The sequence below is a fragment of the Bombus impatiens genome, unplaced genomic scaffold, assembly GCF_000188095.3.
Source record: "Bombus impatiens unplaced genomic scaffold, BIMP_2.2 scf_0582, whole genome shotgun sequence".
In the NCBI taxonomy this organism is placed as follows: Eukaryota; Metazoa; Arthropoda; class Insecta; order Hymenoptera; family Apidae; genus Bombus; species Bombus impatiens.
In genome coordinates, this window is record NT_177001.1 from 1370545 (window position 1) to 1390269 (window position 19725).

The 19725-nt window shown below is 38.2% G+C and overlaps 1 protein-coding gene and 2 long non-coding RNA genes across 5 annotated transcripts in view; all 3 read left to right on the forward strand.

Annotated features, from left to right (window-relative positions):
• The window catches only part of LOC100743798 (protein Wnt-1-like), a 75821-nt gene that overhangs the window by 22831 nt on the left and 33265 nt on the right, over nt 1–19725 (forward strand). The window contains exons 1-2 of one of the 3 annotated variants that reach the window (XM_012388786.3): nt 10531–10902; nt 11036–11177. The exons of the other annotated variants lie outside the window; for them this stretch is intronic. Of the exons in view, the coding sequence (XP_012244209.1) occupies nt 11110–11177 (68 nt within the window). The 5' untranslated portion in view covers nt 10531–10902; nt 11036–11109. Of the gene's footprint in view, nt 1–10530; nt 10903–11035; nt 11178–19725 lie in introns of those variants that run through there. 3 annotated transcript variants of the gene reach the window in all.
• On the forward strand, nt 7332–7820 carry LOC117152014. Its single transcript, XR_004462233.1, has 2 exons — nt 7332–7637; nt 7778–7820. It is a non-coding gene; the product is annotated as an uncharacterized LOC117152014 (long non-coding RNA).
• Nucleotides 15895–18436, forward strand: LOC117152010. The gene is made up of 2 exons (XR_004462229.1): nt 15895–16956; nt 17347–18436. It is a non-coding gene; the product is annotated as an uncharacterized LOC117152010 (long non-coding RNA).

Genomic DNA, 19725 nt, shown 5'->3' on the forward strand with positions numbered 1-19725 from the left:
CGAATGGTTGGAGAACTCGAGCCTGCAAGCAGAAGAAGAGTATAAGGACGGGGGAAATCGCGGTAACTGGGGCGTAATGCGTAGGGATGAAATCGAGTGGGCAGCATATATACATAGGGGTGGAAGGTACCTTGATGGAGATGCCAGGGTGAAGTACCGAAAAAAATCATACGTAAGAAGGAGATGGAAGATGAGGAGAAGCAAGAAGAGGAGAGAAAAAAAAATAGCTGATAGGGAGGGTACTCTTGATTTGCCCGGTAGCTCGATTTTTCGTGGTCGACCTTTTGTCGAGGCAGAGGCCGATCTTTTCTGTTCTCCTCTGGTTTATAGCAAGAGAGAGAAAAAAGGGGGCCATGACATGGAGGCGGTGTACAAGAGGTGTACGTGCCCATGGAGAAGTAGGGGCGAAGGAGGGTGCCTGTATGCTCGAGGGAGGAGTGAAGGGGTGGTGGGAGGGGTTGGGAAAAATGGCGAATCTCACTAACAAGCTTTCGAGCTCGAAGCTTGTGGGAAACAAGCTTCAGGCTTGTACGTTCGTCGTTGGGTCTCGTCTCCTCTCCTAGTCGAGAGTAGAGGAGGAGAAGGGGAGAAAAGAGCAGAGGAAAGGAAGAGAAAAGAAGAGGAGAAAGAAGTACACTCGAGCGGAGAAAAGCCGAGCGTGCGGTGCTAGTCGTGTGCTTACACCGCTTCATCCCTTGGCTTCCTCCACTCTCTTCCGTTCTATTTTTCTATTCTTCCCTCTCTTTCTCTCGTTTGCTCTTCTTACCCCTTCTTCGTAGCCCCTCCTCGCACCCTCGATGGTTTGGTCCCAGGAACGCGTACATCGCGTACCACATACGCTGTTACACCGCTTCTCCAGCAGTCTCGAGCGTCCTCGAGCGCTCCACCCTTTACGCCGCGCTGCCCTCTCGAAAATCCAACCCTTTTTGGGTCGTTCGACCAATCGTCGCCAGCTAACTAAGGCTAGTTACGTATCGGTCTCCTCTACCACTCGATGCAGTCCACCTTTTTTCTGTGTCGCCTCGCGTGTGCGTGGCCTCTTCTTTATTTCTTCCTCCTCTTCCCTTCCTTCTTTTTAATTTTTCATCAGCCCCGTCTCTTATTAGATGGAAAGTGCGTGACTGTACTGATTGTCGTTAAAGTATACCGTATATGTGTACACGATTGCCATTTTCATCCCGAAATTCTATTTCGTTTACAAGTGTGTGCAGTGTACCGGAGTGCCTTCTTCGTTTTCTTCCTGCCTCGCTATATGGCCGCTCTATTGCTCGTACACGCTGGTTGGTGTGTTCCACTCGGTCGAGAGGCTTTCCACGTTCGTATGCTTGTCCGTTCTCTCTCGCTTTTGGTGCACACGATTGCTCTTCTCTCAACCCGCTACACTTCCGCCTCCTCTTTGCACCCTCCACTTCGACAGCTTCCTCGTGGAGGATCCAGCCAAGTGCTGCCAACTCCCCACCCCACACGCACGAGCTTTTGTCTCTCCGTTTCACTTAGGATCTGTACCGATCGTTGTTCACGTGTCTCTTCGTCGGACACTCTTCGCTCCCCCTGGCTTTTGCCCCTTCGAGAGCATTCTACTTGGTTTCTTACTCGGTTTTTCGAGTTCCTCCGAGTTTAATAGCCTCTTTAGCCTCTTTTCTACTCTAGGACCCGACTCTCCGTGGCCCTATCTGTTGCGTTTCCTTGAGGGTTTGCTTGATTTCTTAGTCGGTACTTTAACGTAAGAGTCTCGTGTCTCTTGTTGTCTCCTGTTCTTGATGGAATATGTGAGCTTGTAATCTTTTACAGTTCATAATTTTATAGAAATTTTGTACCAATTAATCTTTCCTAACCGTTGGTTGTTCGTAGCACTGTTCCTTGTATTCTTTTAATGGCTTGTGTGATTTCTTCATTGAACCCTAACTAACATATTTTGTATCTTTTATTTTATTCTAATTCTTTACCGATTTTTCTTTTGATGATTGCTATCGCTTGCTTAAGTTCTTATTCAAACTATAGATACAAGACTATGTCCACTACAACTGTGTCCTACTTTATCCATTTTATAATTTCATGGTCCCATAGTCACCTTTCTTCTTAAGAGAAATCTGCAACGTTTCTTTATAACCTAACTTATTTACCGTCCTTTTTGTGGAATTCATATAAACATCGCGTCGCCGATACTTCGAATCGCCGATACGTGAAATCATTTCTAACATGTGTTAACGACCCGAACAAGGGATGCACGCAATAATATTTTATAGTATTCGTGAAACGCATTCCAACGAATAAAAGCAACAATGTCCGAGGAATTCGAGAAAGGGCAAAACAACCAGGCAACCAGGTCGGCCGTTTCGCACGGGTTTGTCGAGTCAGTGACGGAAAAACTGTACCACTGTTGAACAAAAAGAGAAGAAACTGATCAAGAGTCGACCTGTTCCACGCTTTTCCACCGGTCGAACGAATCGGGGAACCAGTAACGCGACAAAAAGAGAACAGCATGGTCGGTGTGTTTCCAGCATTCTACTTGTGGATGTCAATGGCGAGACCAAAGGGGAAGAGGCTGCAGGCGGATGAAAGTAAAGAAACAAATCGCAGGAAAGAATTCGTTAGGGGAGAAGGTTGGAGATCCTCCCGCGGGAACGTGGCATCTCCACGCCTGGTCGCGTGCTTTCTCGTCCGCGAATCCATCTTCTGCGTTTTCTCTTTTTCGTCTGGATTATTATGTGACGTTGCATCTGGCGAAGATGATTTTATTAATGGCGCTTTAAAATTCGTTGGTGTGCGAACTGTAATGTTATTGTAGTACTGTATAGCAGAAAATGGTATTAAATATTTAGATTCTGAATTAATTTCTAAGATCTTTTTAGGTTGGGGTTAGATTCGGAATTAATTTCTAAAATCTTTTTAGGTTGAGGTTAGGTTCGAAATTAGTTTCTAAAATCTTTTCAGGTTGTTAATTTATAACGCAGATTAACTGGTGTAGGAAATATAACATTATTATTATAATACTTTACGGAAGAAAATATCGTTCAATATTTAGATTCCGAATCAACTTCTAAAATTCTCCTTTTAGGTTAGAAATTTTATAAAGAACATTTAAGATTTAATATTATGGCGATTAGATTTTATATTAATTGCAGCATTAGAGCGATTAGAGATAATAAAGTTGACAAAGAAACCGGCAGTATTTAATATGACCTTTTCCACTTTCTACCTTTCCTACAAAACAACACAACACATAAGCGTAGAGTAAACCTATACCTAACCTCTAACTCTCGATTTTGCCTCCAACCTACCAAATCTTCCATTCTAACCAATCAACTACCTTTTCCTTCACACGGTCGGAATCTCCATATATGAAGATCCTTAGACCGAAACGTGATCCAGTCACATTCGTCGAGTGGCCAAACGCTATGTGTTCGTTGGCCACGCTGGACAGCAATGTGCGTGCATATAGATGAGAGCGGAAATAGGCGCGCAAACAAACAGACAAACAAGTCGCATTCAGCGACCCGCGGATTGTTCCGTGAATTTTGCAGAAGTCATATTCATTTCTGAGATTGGCTTCTTCCAACTTCTCTCGTTGCTTCCTCTCTTTTGCCGCTGTTTTTCCGCCTCTTGGACCCGGTCCTCTTGTTCAGCATCAGCGGCTAGAGTGAACGAAACGAAACGATTCCATCTATCGGAGATGCTGGAGATAGCGGAACTCGGAATAAAGCGGCGCAAGATAAAAGGAGGAGCACAGATCCTCTCTGTTAAGAGAAACAGGGAATTCAGATTGAGGAGGGAGAGAACGAAGGAGGATGGGGAGAAGGAAAGAAAGAAAGTGAGCGACCGGACGGAGCCGATCGATCGATTCTTCTTGCCAGAAAAGTTGCGGGCTCGCTTCGACTACGTCCTCCTCTTAGGCTTTGCCTACCTACACCACAATTTTTCGTGCAGCCGTTTACCGATAAAGCAGCGCGCCGCGACGCGTGTCCGCGGAATCTTATCTAGCGGGTGTACACTGTGAAATTGACTTTTCCGTGGTTGGAAATGAGGTTAGTTTCTTTGCATCGAAAGTTACGTTATCCTTCTGTGGAGTGGCAATGATACTTTTGCGATACCGGAAAGTTTCTTATAAATGAAATCTTGTTGGCACTTGATTCTCATAACCTTTTATTTTATATGGGGTTTTCTTTCTAATTTTTGAAATTCGTTTCATAGTTATATGGTACAGAAGAGGAATTCTGTTATATTTTTGTGAAATAATAACGAAATAGCGACGAAGCGAAAATTAGATGCATCTATACTACATAGTACTTTAAGGTTAGAATCAGAATCATAAACAATCTTATAGTCGCTCTTGACTTGTATAACCTTCAAAATAAACTGCGCAGGTATTTTTCAATAAGTTTGAAGGCTCAATTAATGACACACAGATTGTAGTGTTTAAGGTTACGAAATCACGCTACAAGCCTAATATAAACTTATCATGAACTTTCCAGTTCAACAACCATCCAATTTCAAGTCCAAACATCGGCTACCATACACAAATCAATCCCTAACCTCATCAGCTCAAGATTATACCCAAGGGCAAGATCAATTTGGTATACACATGGTCATAATCCGGGTAACACGGTTTCCATCGAAAAGCCGATCACCGGAGGTAATATTCGGCGTAATAAGATAAAAGAAAAGGCGGTCTGGTTCTCTCTGAGGAGAGGAGTTCCGGCGTAGATTGCACCGAAGTGGTCTTCCTTGGAATCCTAGCCGTTCGCGTGGCCGTGCATCCTTGACTCCTCCCCACCCTCTTATCCCCACTCCACTTTCGTCGCGGAACGCAACAATCGAGGCCAGATCGCAAGAGGAGACGCGGAATCGTCCACTTCCTCCGTGCATGCACCAAATATTTCCACGAGAAAGAAATTCTATGAATGGGAACTCGTGAGATTGTCTTTCGACCAAATTCGATATTCTTACAAGACACGGAATGCAAATCTGAATAATATTTATGGGACGAGAATCGACAGCTAGAGTCAACGGTGGATAGCTCTTGAACAGAGAATCGTGTGGACAGTATTGCAGGAGTAAAGGTAGGCTCCTCAACTGTACGCAGATAAGCGATTTTACGAGCAGTCTTGGAATTTCAACTCGCTAAAAGTGACACAGCCTTCCCGGGCGCTTTTACGCGGCCTTTGAGTTTCATTTCTCTAACCTTTCTTTCGTCGTTTATTTTTGCCATAGGGTGGTCTGAGATTTCGATGGTATTGGTAGTAGGATCTTTCGTAAAATATTCTGTAATTCAGTTCCATATTGAATGTTTAAATAATTCACGTGTTCAAATTCGACTATAATACGAAGTAATGGCAATACAGTATTCTTCCTATTGTAGTTCCCATCGAAGCAACAGTCTTTCGCCGCCTCTTGTCATCTTTTGTTACTGTATGTTGCAAAACATTTCCAACAATCAGAAGTTCCTTAATGTTGCTTTACTCGAAATCACTGAATCTATCTTTGTTCTTTTCGCTTCCACGTATCGTCTACTATAATGGAAACCATATTTTTACCAAGCCCAGAACCCCATCAACATATTATCTCCATAAAACCATACTGATCCCTATTTGTGGTTAGTTCGACAATTTCCCGTAAATTTGTCAAGCCAAAACTACTACTACCTATCCAAAGAAACATCAAATCGCCATCGACGAAGCTTCTACCCGAAACCGATACATCGTTTGGATCACCGCTTACTACCTGGCCAAGCAACACCTCCCTGTAAAACACTTAAGGGCCGCTCTCGCGAGTCGAAATTAGAAGTCGATAAAATCCTCATTGGCGTGTGTATCGGTTGCACGGAGGTCGATGTTTGCGATATACTGGCGAATGGTCGTCGGGATACCGGGCCAGTAGAGAAGTGGATTTAAATATCCTTCTTCCGAGCTGTCCAGCATCTCGATAATTCTCGTGATCCGACGGCCTGCTGGACAACCTAACGAACGTAGCTCGATCGAGAATCGTTAATGGCGGATGGAGTTAGGTTAGGGTGGGGATCAAGCAGTCGCCAAATTCACAACGCTAATGCCTGCCGGCCGGTTCTCTGAGCCTATTTCCGATATCGGACAGGGCCGGTTTATAAAGTTCACCCGGCAAAACGACGCACTTGAGTGACGTGCGGTCGGATCGTACTCGTTAATAAGTACCGCGGGAATGCTCCTGAAGCAGAAAGCTGCTTCCATGATCCTTCTCTCTCTCTCTCTCTTTCTAACCTATGGATAATATTCTTGAAAGCCTTTTCTCCAGTAAAGATCTCTCTTTACGTAGAGATTTATGGTTTTAATATATCTTTAATATATGGTGCTTGTTTTGTTCTTTATTTGATGTTTTAAAATTGTGAATTCGTGTTGGTGGTTTTTAAGCTCTCTTTCTCTGCCCAATCCGTGGATAATATTTCAGAAGGTATTTTGCATGAATTTATGATTTCAATGCTACTTTTGCTTTTTTCTTGGTTTTTTATCTTGATGATTTAAAAAGTGTAGTTTTATATTTGTGGCCTTTTTGGTAGATTTTTTGCTGAGATGTACTTGTATAGGTATTTTTAGAAAAGATGTTGCAGTCTTGTTTCGATTTAATCAACCTTAAAGATTTCTTTGACCTGATAATTGGGTCATCTCTGAACCATAAACTGTTTTGATGCATGGGATTAAAGATTAGGCATATATACTCACAATATAATATATGTATATTATAAAAGGTGATACTGATACTATCGCTGTTTAGTCAACTCAAAGGCAATGCCGCCAGCGATAACGCCCTGTCGGTATATTCTTTGCTGTGATTGATGGCACTGTTTTGTGTTAACTACATACACACATATATTGGAAGGAAACACCGTGTGTATTTTTAATTATTTTATTAGCATAGATTTCATGATATAACATAAGCCAAAAATGATGCATAAATAAATTTCTAAATCCAAAATATGAATAAATAGTTTGATTTACGCTTATATCTATAACATATATTTTATTGTGAATGTCTTAACACGTCTTTTTATATTATGTCCTTTCTGCAAATTCTTGCACCTTAAAATTTTCCATATATGTACATACCTGTACATAAACATCCACGATCTATTTATTAAAACTTAGAAATTTATTTATGCCTAGACTTTCATATCTTGTTATGTCATTAAGTTTATCTAAAGAGGATTCTTGATAAAAAATTCCTCATTTTTTCTCAATTACGTTTGCATCACGTCGAGACCACTCTGTAAATCCTTGAGGCTATTTCTCGCGTTCCTGAATGCATCGAGAGTCGCGGTTAAATCGCGTCTATTCTCGGAAGGTGGAAGTCCGCCACGGGCGACGAAACGGAGGCGGCGGGTCGTGCCAAGGTATCCGCGACATTTCATAAACACGAAATCAATTTTAATCCTCGCCGAGTGAGGCTGTCCTCCTCGCCTGGTCTGAACGGTGCTTATTTATAAGCACAACCGGGCCACTTCCTGCACGGGATCATGCCGCGAATCTCGCATCCTTGTGATCGCTTTGCAACCGGGGAACATCGCACGTTAATAGACTCTGTGTTGTATATTTGTCTTTCTGTACATTCATCGCAAGATTATCACGGGAAATGGCAAACTTTGTGACGATACTGGAGTGCAATTCAAGGTCAGTTGGTGAGGATAAATCTTTATAGGTTATGACGTTCAGGTTAGATAACTTTTATATTATCTCTGTTTTATAATTATTATATAGTGAAATGCCAATGTAAATATTATAAATATGAGTATTTGAAACCTCTTAACCAGGTCATCTATTAACCAGAAATTTCTATAATCATGAAATTGGAGGTTAGTATTGATACAGCAATTTCAAATAGGTTAAATATAATTCTTGAAAATGTAGATATTGTATAATGTAAGCATTGTATAATAAAGAAATTTTTCAAATAACTTTAAAAAATAAAAGATCCATAAGTAAAAAAATTATTATTAAGTAATTGTAGCAGTAAATCCGTTTTTGTCTTAATCGTTAAAAGTGTAAAATACAAGATTTGAGAAAGACAATTTTTAGTACTATTAGTATTAAAAAATTTCTTAGCTTCCATATTTGAAAGAGGTAAGGATAAAGGGGGATAAACTGTATTAATTAATATAGAATTATGGCATTCTTTGTTTTTCTTGTGTGATACTTTTGTCGTCGGTGTTACCGTTTTCTTGTTTTTTAATATAGCTTATGTTACACAGAGGGAGGTGTAATCTTATAGGTTATGTTTGATAATTAAAGGAGAATTGACGAGTAAGTATTGAGTAGTGGAATCTAATGTTGTAATTATTAAGCACTGAAAAGTTAGAATTATTAAGTTCTTGAAGAATCGGATTACCTTCCTACAGATGTGTGTGAGTATACTGAATAACGAATCTTTTATTCTTTCTATTGATATTTCCATATTTTCTCTAATAAAGTTTAAACTTCTATTAGCTAATAATAAAAAATGATGTATTTGAAAACTAGTTTTACATAAACATTAAAGTGGTAAATTAATACAGAGCGATCAGTGGATGTTGTAAGATCGTTGAACTTGAACTTGCTGGCGGGTAAAAGCAGATGGCAGATAAAAGGTGTGATTTTGATTAGAAAAATTAAGTTCACCAAGGTATCAATCTTTATGAGAAGCAAAAATGACTTCGAAATTAGGTTTAATGCTAGTGTTTCTCTCTATATTATTAACGTTAATTCTCTGTTCATAAAACGTGTAATACACCTTTCTGAAGTCCATGACTTTATTGCTCCCTTACGTTCACTTTACCATAATCTCACTAATCCAGCATCAATCTTTTCACTGCAAAAATGCATAGTTATTTTTTATATACATTCAAAAGTTTCTTAATATTTACAAAAAATGTTTATAAATCATGGATATCTTAAAAATAAAAAATTAGTGAAATAGTTATGAGAACTTTATAAAATTTGTATATAAAATTGTCAATATAAAAGACAGAATTTATTTTACTAATAAATATAAATCTTTTTTGAAAATTCGCTATCACGTTTCGAACGACAATAGAACACCTCAATTTCGCCCAACAATTTATTTCCACCAATCCACTGAATGGCTCTCGCATACGTCTTCGTTCCGGTACTTCCGTCGCCGCATTCGTCGAAGACCAGTGCCACTGTCACTCACCTGCCGAGCTCGGTGTAGCTAGAAAATTTAATTAAAGCCGCACGTGGCCGTAAATTATCCTGCTATCGACAGGGATACCGGATCGTGGTGGCGGCTGTAACTCCCACAACAAGAAAAAGAAAAGAACGGAGAATAAGTGTGGAAAAGAAACAAACGAAATGTGCCTATACGTTTGCTGTGTTTGCGTATGGGCACATTGTGCCTGTCGTGTACATTGTATGGTTGTATATACTTGCATATGTATAAATGCTTGTGTATATTTGTGCATGCTGTGTGTGGCTTCCTGTACGTGTGTATTTGTCCTATATATGTACAGATGTCATAGATGCTTATGTATAGTAACCATATTACATATATGATACTATCCTTATTGTATATGCTTGTAATACTTGTGTTACATGTATTTGTATATTCTTCTTTGTAATATCAAAAATTATCCACGATGTCATGTGTTTGTGCATATTTCTATACGTCACAAATATTTGTATTTTGTTATCAATGTTTATGTACACATGTTCATATGTTTCGTATTTGTATGTTTATATTTGTCTCACATATTTTTCTCCTACTTATATTTGTACATACTAGTTTAGTTTAGATTTGTTCTTACGTACATATTATATCGGTATATAGTTCGATGTGTCGAATATTTGTCTGTATCTTCGTACGTATTTTATACGTATTATGTGGAATATGGATGCGTATGGGTGTGCGCGTGAAACGAATGGACTGAAGAAAAGTAGTGGGTTCAAGAGGTATAGTAATATTAGTAATACATTCGGCGTGTTGCGGCCGCTGTTAGCACCGTTAAACTAGCTTTTACTGTTCCGGTCGGTCCTTTGAACCTCACCGCCTATGCGGCAGCCACGGGCAATAAAATGCGTTCACCATAAAATACCGAGTCTCTCTAGCCTCGCCACGGCCTCGACCATGCTCTCGTCAATGCTCACGCAACCTACCTAGCCCATTGCACATCCGGTTGCGCCCGTTTTCCCCGACCCGCAGATTTTTCACGGGAACCTTTAATTATTCCACGAACGGGATACTCCTTAATGTCGTACGTTTTTTGCGATTCTAATCTAATTCATACTAATCGTATAAGAAAATTAGACTGTAGTTGAAAATATTCAGGAAAAAAATCTAAATCATATTTATCGTTAATACAGATTTGCTGAGTAAGAGCGCGGATCTTATAAATACTTAGTCAATGGTAAAAGTAAAATTCCTGAAAGGAAAGAAAACAACATTTTGGCAGATAAAGAAATTTGTAGATACCGCCAATTATTTATTTTTAATCCTATTAATCGATCAAACTTAAATTAAAACATACGTTTAAAGTGTTTTAAGGTAGTATGAGATAGACTAGATTAGTAGATGTTTGAAATTGTAGATTAGTGGTGATCGACGCATGCGTCCTCTGTTTCCTGTTTGTTTGGACATGCGTGTTAGAAGCTTCGCGATATGTTTTCAGTGCAATTAAGTAGTCTTGTCAAGTGCTATCCTTCTTAAGTCTTAGTTCTTTTTTTAAGAACTTTTAAAGTGCGTTTTAGTTATTTTGGTTGATAAAAGAGAAATGGTTTTTGGTTTGATGGATGGAGATCTGTCAATGGATACTTTCGTTGAAACATTAAAATATGAGTATCTACAATCAGTTATGTGTATCAAGGAGCTTCTGTTTTCCTGATTCTACCTTTATGGAATCTTTCACACTGATCATGTTACTGTAGAGAAGCATTCGTATGTGAAGTAAGAAAATACTAATACTTTAATTTGTATTAAAGCAATTTATCTGCGTAAATTATCTTGTTCTTACATCATCTCTTTCATTTTCACTTATGTCTACTACATACAAGTGATGACGGATTCCACTGGTTAACAGGTTAACACATTTACTGTCACGACAATCACCGATAGCTGGCGCAGAACTTGACATTTACACCTCGTCAGTCACCAATGACCGTTACGTGGTGGATGTGTCAACATTGTACCATACATAATCACCTTACATTTTTAAGGTTATGGTAAGATTTAGTCATAACTTAAAATGCACAAAATTCATTATACATTACATTTTGTGTAGCATAGCATCATGCATTCTATAATGTATTTTAGTACTTATTTTTTACTATGACGTTTTTACCGTATATCACAATACAGTACGATTAATATGGAATAAGCTGTAATCTTTCAATTGCAGAATAGTATTTCTTATTGTATATATTTTCAAGGATTTGAAAAATATCCCTTAACCTTTCAGCCCAAAGTCCTTATACTTTCTTCGATGACAATTTACTCAGATAAATCACCTTAAGCGGCCTAAATCAACAGATACCGAGTCACCAGAAAAATCCCAATACGAAGAGAGATAACCAAAAAGTATCAGACAGACGGAGAGCGAGTTTAGCGGGTAAACATCTGGGGTAATTGGTAGGAAGTATAAGGAATTTTCTGGTAAATTGAGCCGGTCACGGAACGAGATGGAATTTTCTCCCTTCTTGTTGTGGCGCAATGAAAGTTTTCCAATAAGAAACGAAAGAGCTAATCAGAGTTTCCAAGGACTCAATGGCCCGTGAACCAACGTGTCTACGCCTCCCTGCTTGGCCGCTTCTCTGTGTCGGTTACCTTTCCTCTGCCTTCTCCTTTTTCCAAAAAGTCGGCAAGCATGTCGAGAACAGTCTGATCTTGCCAGTTTTCTGTATATTCGACTCTGTTCGTGGAGAAAAGGGCCTGCGTAAAGAAGAAGAAACGACTATAGAACCGTGTCGCCTAGAGATTTTAAGTTTCTCCCTAGTCGAAGGCGGAGAGTCGAGACTTGTTTGTTGTGGTAAATTGGGCAAAGTTTGGTCTGACTTAAATTTGGAAATATAGGAATTATGAAGTTTTTGATTATGTACATTTTAGAAAATTGGATTTTATTGTAAAAATTTAGTTTATGTATCTGTTGTGAATATTAGATTAAAGTAGTTTATAGACATAAAATACAGAAAGTTAAATCTCTAAGAAAATGTAGAAAATGTAAGAAAATGTCTCTAAGAAAATGATTTTACAGTACGGAATGCTGTGAACTTTAGAGAATTATCTTCAAAAGCATTTGTTGAAGTTAATTTAAGTTAAACAAAAGGTATGCTATATTTAATTCTTTGACACTGTGGCCCATCAAATATAGTATTAGGTTGTCCGAAAAGTGTCTTTCTTTTACAGACACGTCTTTTACAACGACGCATCTTTATACAAACATGAACCCTAATCTATCGATCGTTGTGATCTTTATTTTGATAGAACAAAATGGATCACACGTAATTCGATAAAATAATATAAAACAGAAAATGTTGTGCGTCCATTATTTCCTTATAAAACGAAAGAAATTTTTCGGACCACCTAATATTTTAAATTTCTACATTCGATAATAGAAGACACGACAATAGATAATCGAAGACACGATTATTTTCTCAATTGTCCATCCTGAATTCCCCATTTTATTATGTTGAAAAAGGATTAAATGTCAATAACAAACATACGTAACATCACGATACACCGCTGTCAAAGAGCACCGGTAATACGATAAGAAGGCATAGAGAGAAATATCTCGGTGTATAAACGAAAAACGATATCCGTATCACCGTAACAAAACAACTACGTACGGTATCATTTGATCATGACATTAAAATTTGTCATCTCAATTTTCGTTCCATCTAAAAAAAAACAATTATTAAAAAACAAAAGAGTCACTAGTCACACCATTAGTGAAAAGTACATCATGCGATCCATAAAACATTTTCTATCAGATCACAGACGTGGTCGGTGCTTAATGGACAGAATTATTACTCTCTCGTGCAGTCCAAATCGAATGGTTTCTCCCAAAGGGGATAGCGGAGGGAGGGAAACAGCATACTGTGAGGATAATTTGCGGAAATATCGTCCGTGTAAAATGATCCGCGGCAAGTAAAGCTCTCCGCGTCGAGATACATCTGTTTGTATATTACGCCGAGGTAAACATCGTTGTTGATGCAGCGCGCTATTATGCATCGCGGTGCATGATGCAGCATCGTGTGCCACGCACACAAACACGAATTAACTCCACGCGATTGGTGAGGCTTCGATAGCCACCCCATCTCGTATCGCTTCACGATAGATATCCAATTAGCTATTCAATATTGAAAAGTGTTATTCGATTCGCAATTGTTTACAATTATTTCGCAGACCCGTTTTTGTTTCGTTCTAGCGGAACTTAATACTTTTGTTAGGATTGGTACCAAGATATGTTTTACAGTGGCGAACGTTCGAATAGGGGAAATCTTTATACTAAACTTAAATTAATTTCATTTGTATTTAATACTCATAATAATATTTTAGGGAGCGTAATGTAAGAAATTAAGATATAGATTTATAAGCAAAATATAACAAAGAAAGAATTTTTAAGTCTCATATTACGGAAAACAAAATACTCATTTTTGTTATGTTCTATATTATTATGAAAAAATTGAAACTAAAATATTTCACAATGTAATTAGCTAAATTTTTATAAATTCGTATAAATTGTTGTCTGTTTGTACAGTCATCTCCATTGTATGTTTGGATCAATATTTACGTTAGATTCTTTTAATATTGTTGATTTAAAATTAATAGAAAATTCTCTTCAGGAAGAGGAAAGTTGTGTACCTGGACGTTGTACACTCGACCACTTAGTACTTTGAGCACTTAAACATGTTGAGTGCTTCAATCGAAGTAGTTTGGAGTATTGGTACAATATTGATACATATTTGCAGTCTGTGGTTCTTGTATACCTAATTAGTTAAATAATATGAGTACTCGAATATATTAAATAGGGTAATTTAGTAATTAGGACAAGGTTCGGATTCTGAAATGTGTTGAAGAATTAAATGTGTAATTCTAGCAAACATCGTCTTGTTTTAGAAACTGCCGTTATTTAAAAACACACATAACAGAACGTTTAGCGAACTCGTACGGAAATAGTGAAGTTAATGTACACAACTAGAAAACCGTACTTTCAATTTTCGTTCGCACCACACAAAAATCACAAGCCTGTCAGACTTGAATCTCAAGGATAACAAGTCCGTCTGATAAATTAGGGACAGATAACATTCTTCTTCCTAGTTCTTGTACCCCAGTTGGTTAATTCGCTTTTTCAAAGTTTTAAACTCAACTATTTAATCAAGATTATATGATCGTCGATCTCGAATTAAAAGGAGATGCTGGTACTATAAAGTGTTCCAGAATAAGAATTTACGTATAGAAGAAGAAATAAAATAAATAGATTTCAATAATTAAATTATATTTCATCTTTCCGATCTACTGAAAAAAAAACAAATCAATACGTACAGACTATCTGCTTTTTAAAACTCAGGTTTTATTAGGGTAAGTCTTCTTTAAGTTAAAAAAGAATTGCTCGTTCGAATATCATAAATATTCGGCGGTGTGTGTTCTTTCCGATTTATATGTCACGAAGGATCAAAGAGAGATGTGGCACGTTATGCTGAGAATAATCATGAAAAGAAGTTGTACAGCCGCGCTCGATAAATTTTCGACGGGTTCTACGGTCTGTGCTGGGGATCGAAGAGAAAAATAGACACGTGTCGCTTCGAACAAACTTTCTAACCTCAACAATCATCTTTATATAATGTTCTGTTTATTACTTACATTGCAATTTTTTTTATATCTGTATAGTAGGTTATATAATTTTCTCTAAATCTCTATGATATTTCATGTCATTTTTAAGTACTTAAAATAGTATGTTTTACTTATAATGACTCAAAAGTTTCTCTTTATTATTAGTAGTAATTTTATCCATAGAGAGGAGCTATAAACATTCTTTCCGTCCACTATAACCTATAATTCCTGTATCGAGGATCGATGATCGCGATCGAGAGAAATGTTCCAGCAGACCGTATCCAGGAAACGAAAAGTCGGTAACAGACCGGGCCATGGTATTTATTCTCCGTCCCGTGAGAACGCTATACGTAAGCCAGCCTCTCGGTGTGTATTTACTCGCGGAATACGTGCGCTCTCGTGCGGCCAAGAAGACAATTACCTCCGCGGGGCAAACGGGCCCGGTCGTGTCGGCACGCTTTGTGCCGCGGCCACTTCTTTCCAGCCGTTCCTCGAATTTACGAAACGTTTCTGCAAGCGGCGCGTGCACCGCTGCTCTCACCGGCTGCTTGGAAAACCACAGGTATACTTTGTTTCCTTGTTGAGAATCGCTTTGGTATATTACGTGTTTTCATAGAAGCTGCAATACAAAATGGAAGGTTTTTGTGGGAAAGAATTGTATTCGAAAGTGTAGATTGTGTAACTATCACGTATACTATTGAATTTTGTGTACTTTTTCTACAAGTTTTTCTACAAGTCGTGTTTCTATGAAATTAGATATATCGAGATTTGTGAGTTTCGGGGATAAAACACGGTTTTGGGAATTGGATTATTTTATGATATTTGATCAAGTTCGGTTTCCGGTAATCGAATCTCATTTCTCTGAAACGTTTCTATCGAAAGTTTACAATTTGCTTTCGAATAAAGTCTCTGCAGGTGTGACTTTAACACGATATTTGTAATCTGTCTTATCTACTGTAATTTACTCTTCAAACTTAAACAGCGTTTTCGATAATGGAATCTGTTATCCCTTCCAGCATTTAATTCCCAGACATACATGTACATGTAAAACTCAATTCTTTCTTTATCTTAAATTTCTTTATGAAAACAATCTTAATATACCAACTAATCACATTAACAAGTACATCGACCTCGAATTGCTTTAAAATAAACTCATTTTTCTATACATACTCTACACTTACAATAGCACGACGAATTAGGATTTATTTACCATAATTCTTTTCCTAATCTCAAACTATATCGAACTTGCTGCAGCAACGTAAAATGTAATATTCCTCCTATTTATTATGCCAACCCCTGCTCTCTATTCAAGCCTTCATTCTAATCACCTCTATAAAAATCCATCTTTATACTAGAACCAGCCATCAAAGCGATTCAGCGTATTCTTTCGGTGCCCCCTCCCTGAAATGAATCTACGTGTCGAAGAGGATCTGCGACAAGAAGTCAAGACAACCCGATTATCCCATGCACGCTTCTCGGCGTGTAGTCTCGGTGTCTGGAGACCGGAGCTCGCGCATGTGCCAACAGAGTGTACATGCCGGTGGAGAGCGGCAAACCCATCCACTCGACCAAGTCAAAGTCTCTTCTCTTCCTCTAATTTTTCTTCTTCCTTTTCCTCTTTGCAGTACCTCGATCTTCTTTTCCGCCCTTCATCCTCTTCTTCTTCCTCTTCTTCCTGTTGGTTCTCTGCAACGTCCCATGCCTTGGCGGCGAGTGGGCGTCGGACGGCAATTAGCATACTCGCGTGATCAAAGCAGTGGGACACGTGCGACAAGAATTAACGACCACCAGCAGAACGACTCTTTCTTCACGGAGTGCGCGCGCGATAAATCGCGCTTCCGATGCCTTCGTCGACACCCGCCATGCCGCCCACACGCGTGGCCCCTCCCGTCGTGGTTTGTCCACGAGCACGCGGCGCCCTCTGCCCACTGTTTTCTCATCCATTTCGCCAACGGACCCAACGATCCGCCTTTGGCTTTCGGTGATCGTTTCGCACAGGTTATATATAGGCGGGCGCATTCTTTATCAGGCCATTGCCGGATGAATTTATACGGGATAATCCAGTGCTCGTTTCCGCTTCAACCACTTATGAATTATGTCTTCTCAGAAAGTAATACGTATTTGGCTCTTTTTGGAGGTGTATAGGTAGATTAGAAGTGAAGGATGTGTTTGGTGAGTAGAACTTGCGAACGACTGGTTTCGATTGCTCAATATAGTCTTGTAGATTGTTGAATATGTATTATAGACACTTGTTTTAGGATAAATCCAAATATTATTAATTACGTATCGTATAATTTGGAAATTGGATACGTTTTTTTATTAGTACTAATACTGTAAATTAATAGTGTGATTCGTAGAAGGTAAGATTAGGATCAGATCTAGAATCTGTTATTATATCAGGACTGTAGCAATAAATTAATATAACGTAAAACTCATTATTATTACTTAATATTGCTTACAAGCAAGAATTTCTGTTATCTAATAATTCCAAGATGTGAAATGTAATCGGACTTAAACATTATAACCTCAAAATTAAAAGAGACAAAACTACATATATTTCAGATAGCAATAGATATAAGACAAGCATGCCACTTCACACGAAGGTTCTAAGTGCCATACAAAGAGAAAGAAACCATCGTAGAAAGTAATTCCCCTCGAGGAAATTCGACTATTGACCCCGAAACACTCGAGTGGCCTTTAGCCGGCAGGAAGTCTAACGGAATCGCGATCCCTAAAGCGAATCGAACGGAAGGTACACAGGCGCAAGATGGATTCGCAGCACGATTTTAATATTGCCACTTATCTCGAATTCCCTGTTACACGGGAGTAGCATTTTCTGGTATCTCTAATACATACTTGTTTCGTTGGTACGGGATTCACGGTAATTCTTATGGTCTCTTCTGTAACCACCTACTCACGGAAAAGAATGCCATTGACAGAGTGTATAGAGAGTGTAGAAGCGTGATTTGCTGTGCAGACACGCGTGGTTGCTCGTAATCAGCTGCAACATTGTATGATGATCAGCCAACGGGTGTTTGTATTACGATAGTTTCCGCATCCTCCTTTCATGAGTTCTATTCTTTCACGATTGAGGGCGCGACAGTTTTACTGTTCGTTTTTATTGACAAAATTTTCTTGCTTGCTGATATGGTCTAATAATTAATAAATTACGATTTGATTATTGAATTGTAAGAAGCGAAGTGAGAGCGAAGGAAGTGAAATTCATAGAATTTTCAGATTTAATCAAACATCGATAGTAAATTTTCAATTTCATTGTAAACTATTAATTAAGAAATTAGAAGTCGATTAGTAAATATGTGTAGGGTCTAATGTGACGAAAGAATAAGTGAAGTAGAATTTCAAAGTCTAATAAGAAATCAATGATAAGTGTTATTTTCAATTTCATCAATTCAATTAAATCATTTATCAAACTCATTGGCACAGACTCCTACCTTATTTACTGTCAATTTTGTGGAATATAACCTCTAATTTGTAAAATTTGCATATATTATTTCATTTGTTTTATTGCCAAACTTGCTATTATTATGCATTGTTAGTAAAGTTTCACTGATAATATTAGCTCAGTTCTGCAAGATGGTTCAGTTGAGCGACAAAGAATAAAAAGGAAAGCAAATAAAATCTTAACACCATATCAGTAATCTCAATTTTCTTCAATTTCCCAAACACTGACTTCTCCTGATTTCTCCATCGATAACTCTTCAAATGATTCTCCCCGTAATATTTAGCCTTTTCCCCGGCCATAGATTAACCATAAACCGATTCAGTTAAATTGAATCAGGTTATGGATAGACGGTCATAGACATTCGGTATCGTTTGCGTCGCATGCCTCTTCTTCCATCAACTCGGTGTTATACCAAGATCATAACGTCCTTTATTTCGCGCAATTCGTCTATTCTTATTTGCTTTAGGCGAAATACACGAAATTCAAAGCAGGAGAGAAAGGGAGGGGGGCAGAGTGAAACGGATAGATACAGAGGCTGAACAAAACAACGTGAATGGTTAGGGGTCGATAATACAGGGAAATGTAAATCGCAATATGCTAATGCAAGCAACGAGAACGTTTGTCAAACCGAGCGTTAAGATCCCAGGCCAGGACTCCTTGTTTCACGCGTGAACGAGCCTTAACCCACCGCAAAACCAACGCCTGAACCAACACTGACTGTTTTCGCGCACCACCGTGCTGTCTATACCGATGAGTGGGTCCTAGCGGGGAGAGGGTGGACATGATGGTACATGAGGAAATATGGAATCTCCAATTTACACGAGTTATTAGTATTATTATTACTGTTTTGGTTACCAGTGATATCAGTGAGATTTTTGAATTGGATTAAAAAATAGGAGTAAAGGTTAGTAATATTATTTACCTTTTACTAATGGGAAATTGACGTATAAAATGGTAGTCCTTGAATTTATGAATTGTTATCGTTATTTTTATTTTTTTCAAGTAATATTAGTTACCAGAGATTTTGAAAGGGAGCTTAGTGTTTAGAATGCAAAATAGTAGTAGATTAATAGCAATAGTAGTAGAAGTAGTAGATTTTTGATATTATCTATGTTTACAAGATTACTAATATAAAATAGTAATCATTTTAGATTTGTGCAACTGTGAACAAGATTGTTTTTGTAGTCTCAAACAGCAAATAATTTTCCAATATCTAAATATAAAATAACTATATTTTTGTTAATGATAAAATTTATTTTATTTTTATTTTAGAAATTGGTTATAGAATATAAATTTAAATAAGCTAAGGGAAAGTTGTACAAAATTTAAAAAGGAAATATGAAATACTTCATATTGTTGCCTTCATCACTGAATTTGTGATTTAGTAGAGTATAATTTCCCATTGCTGTTTATTACGATTCATTGGCGCCATTTAACTGCTGGAATTGTTTGACTGAGTTGAGAGAGGGGCGGGGGCG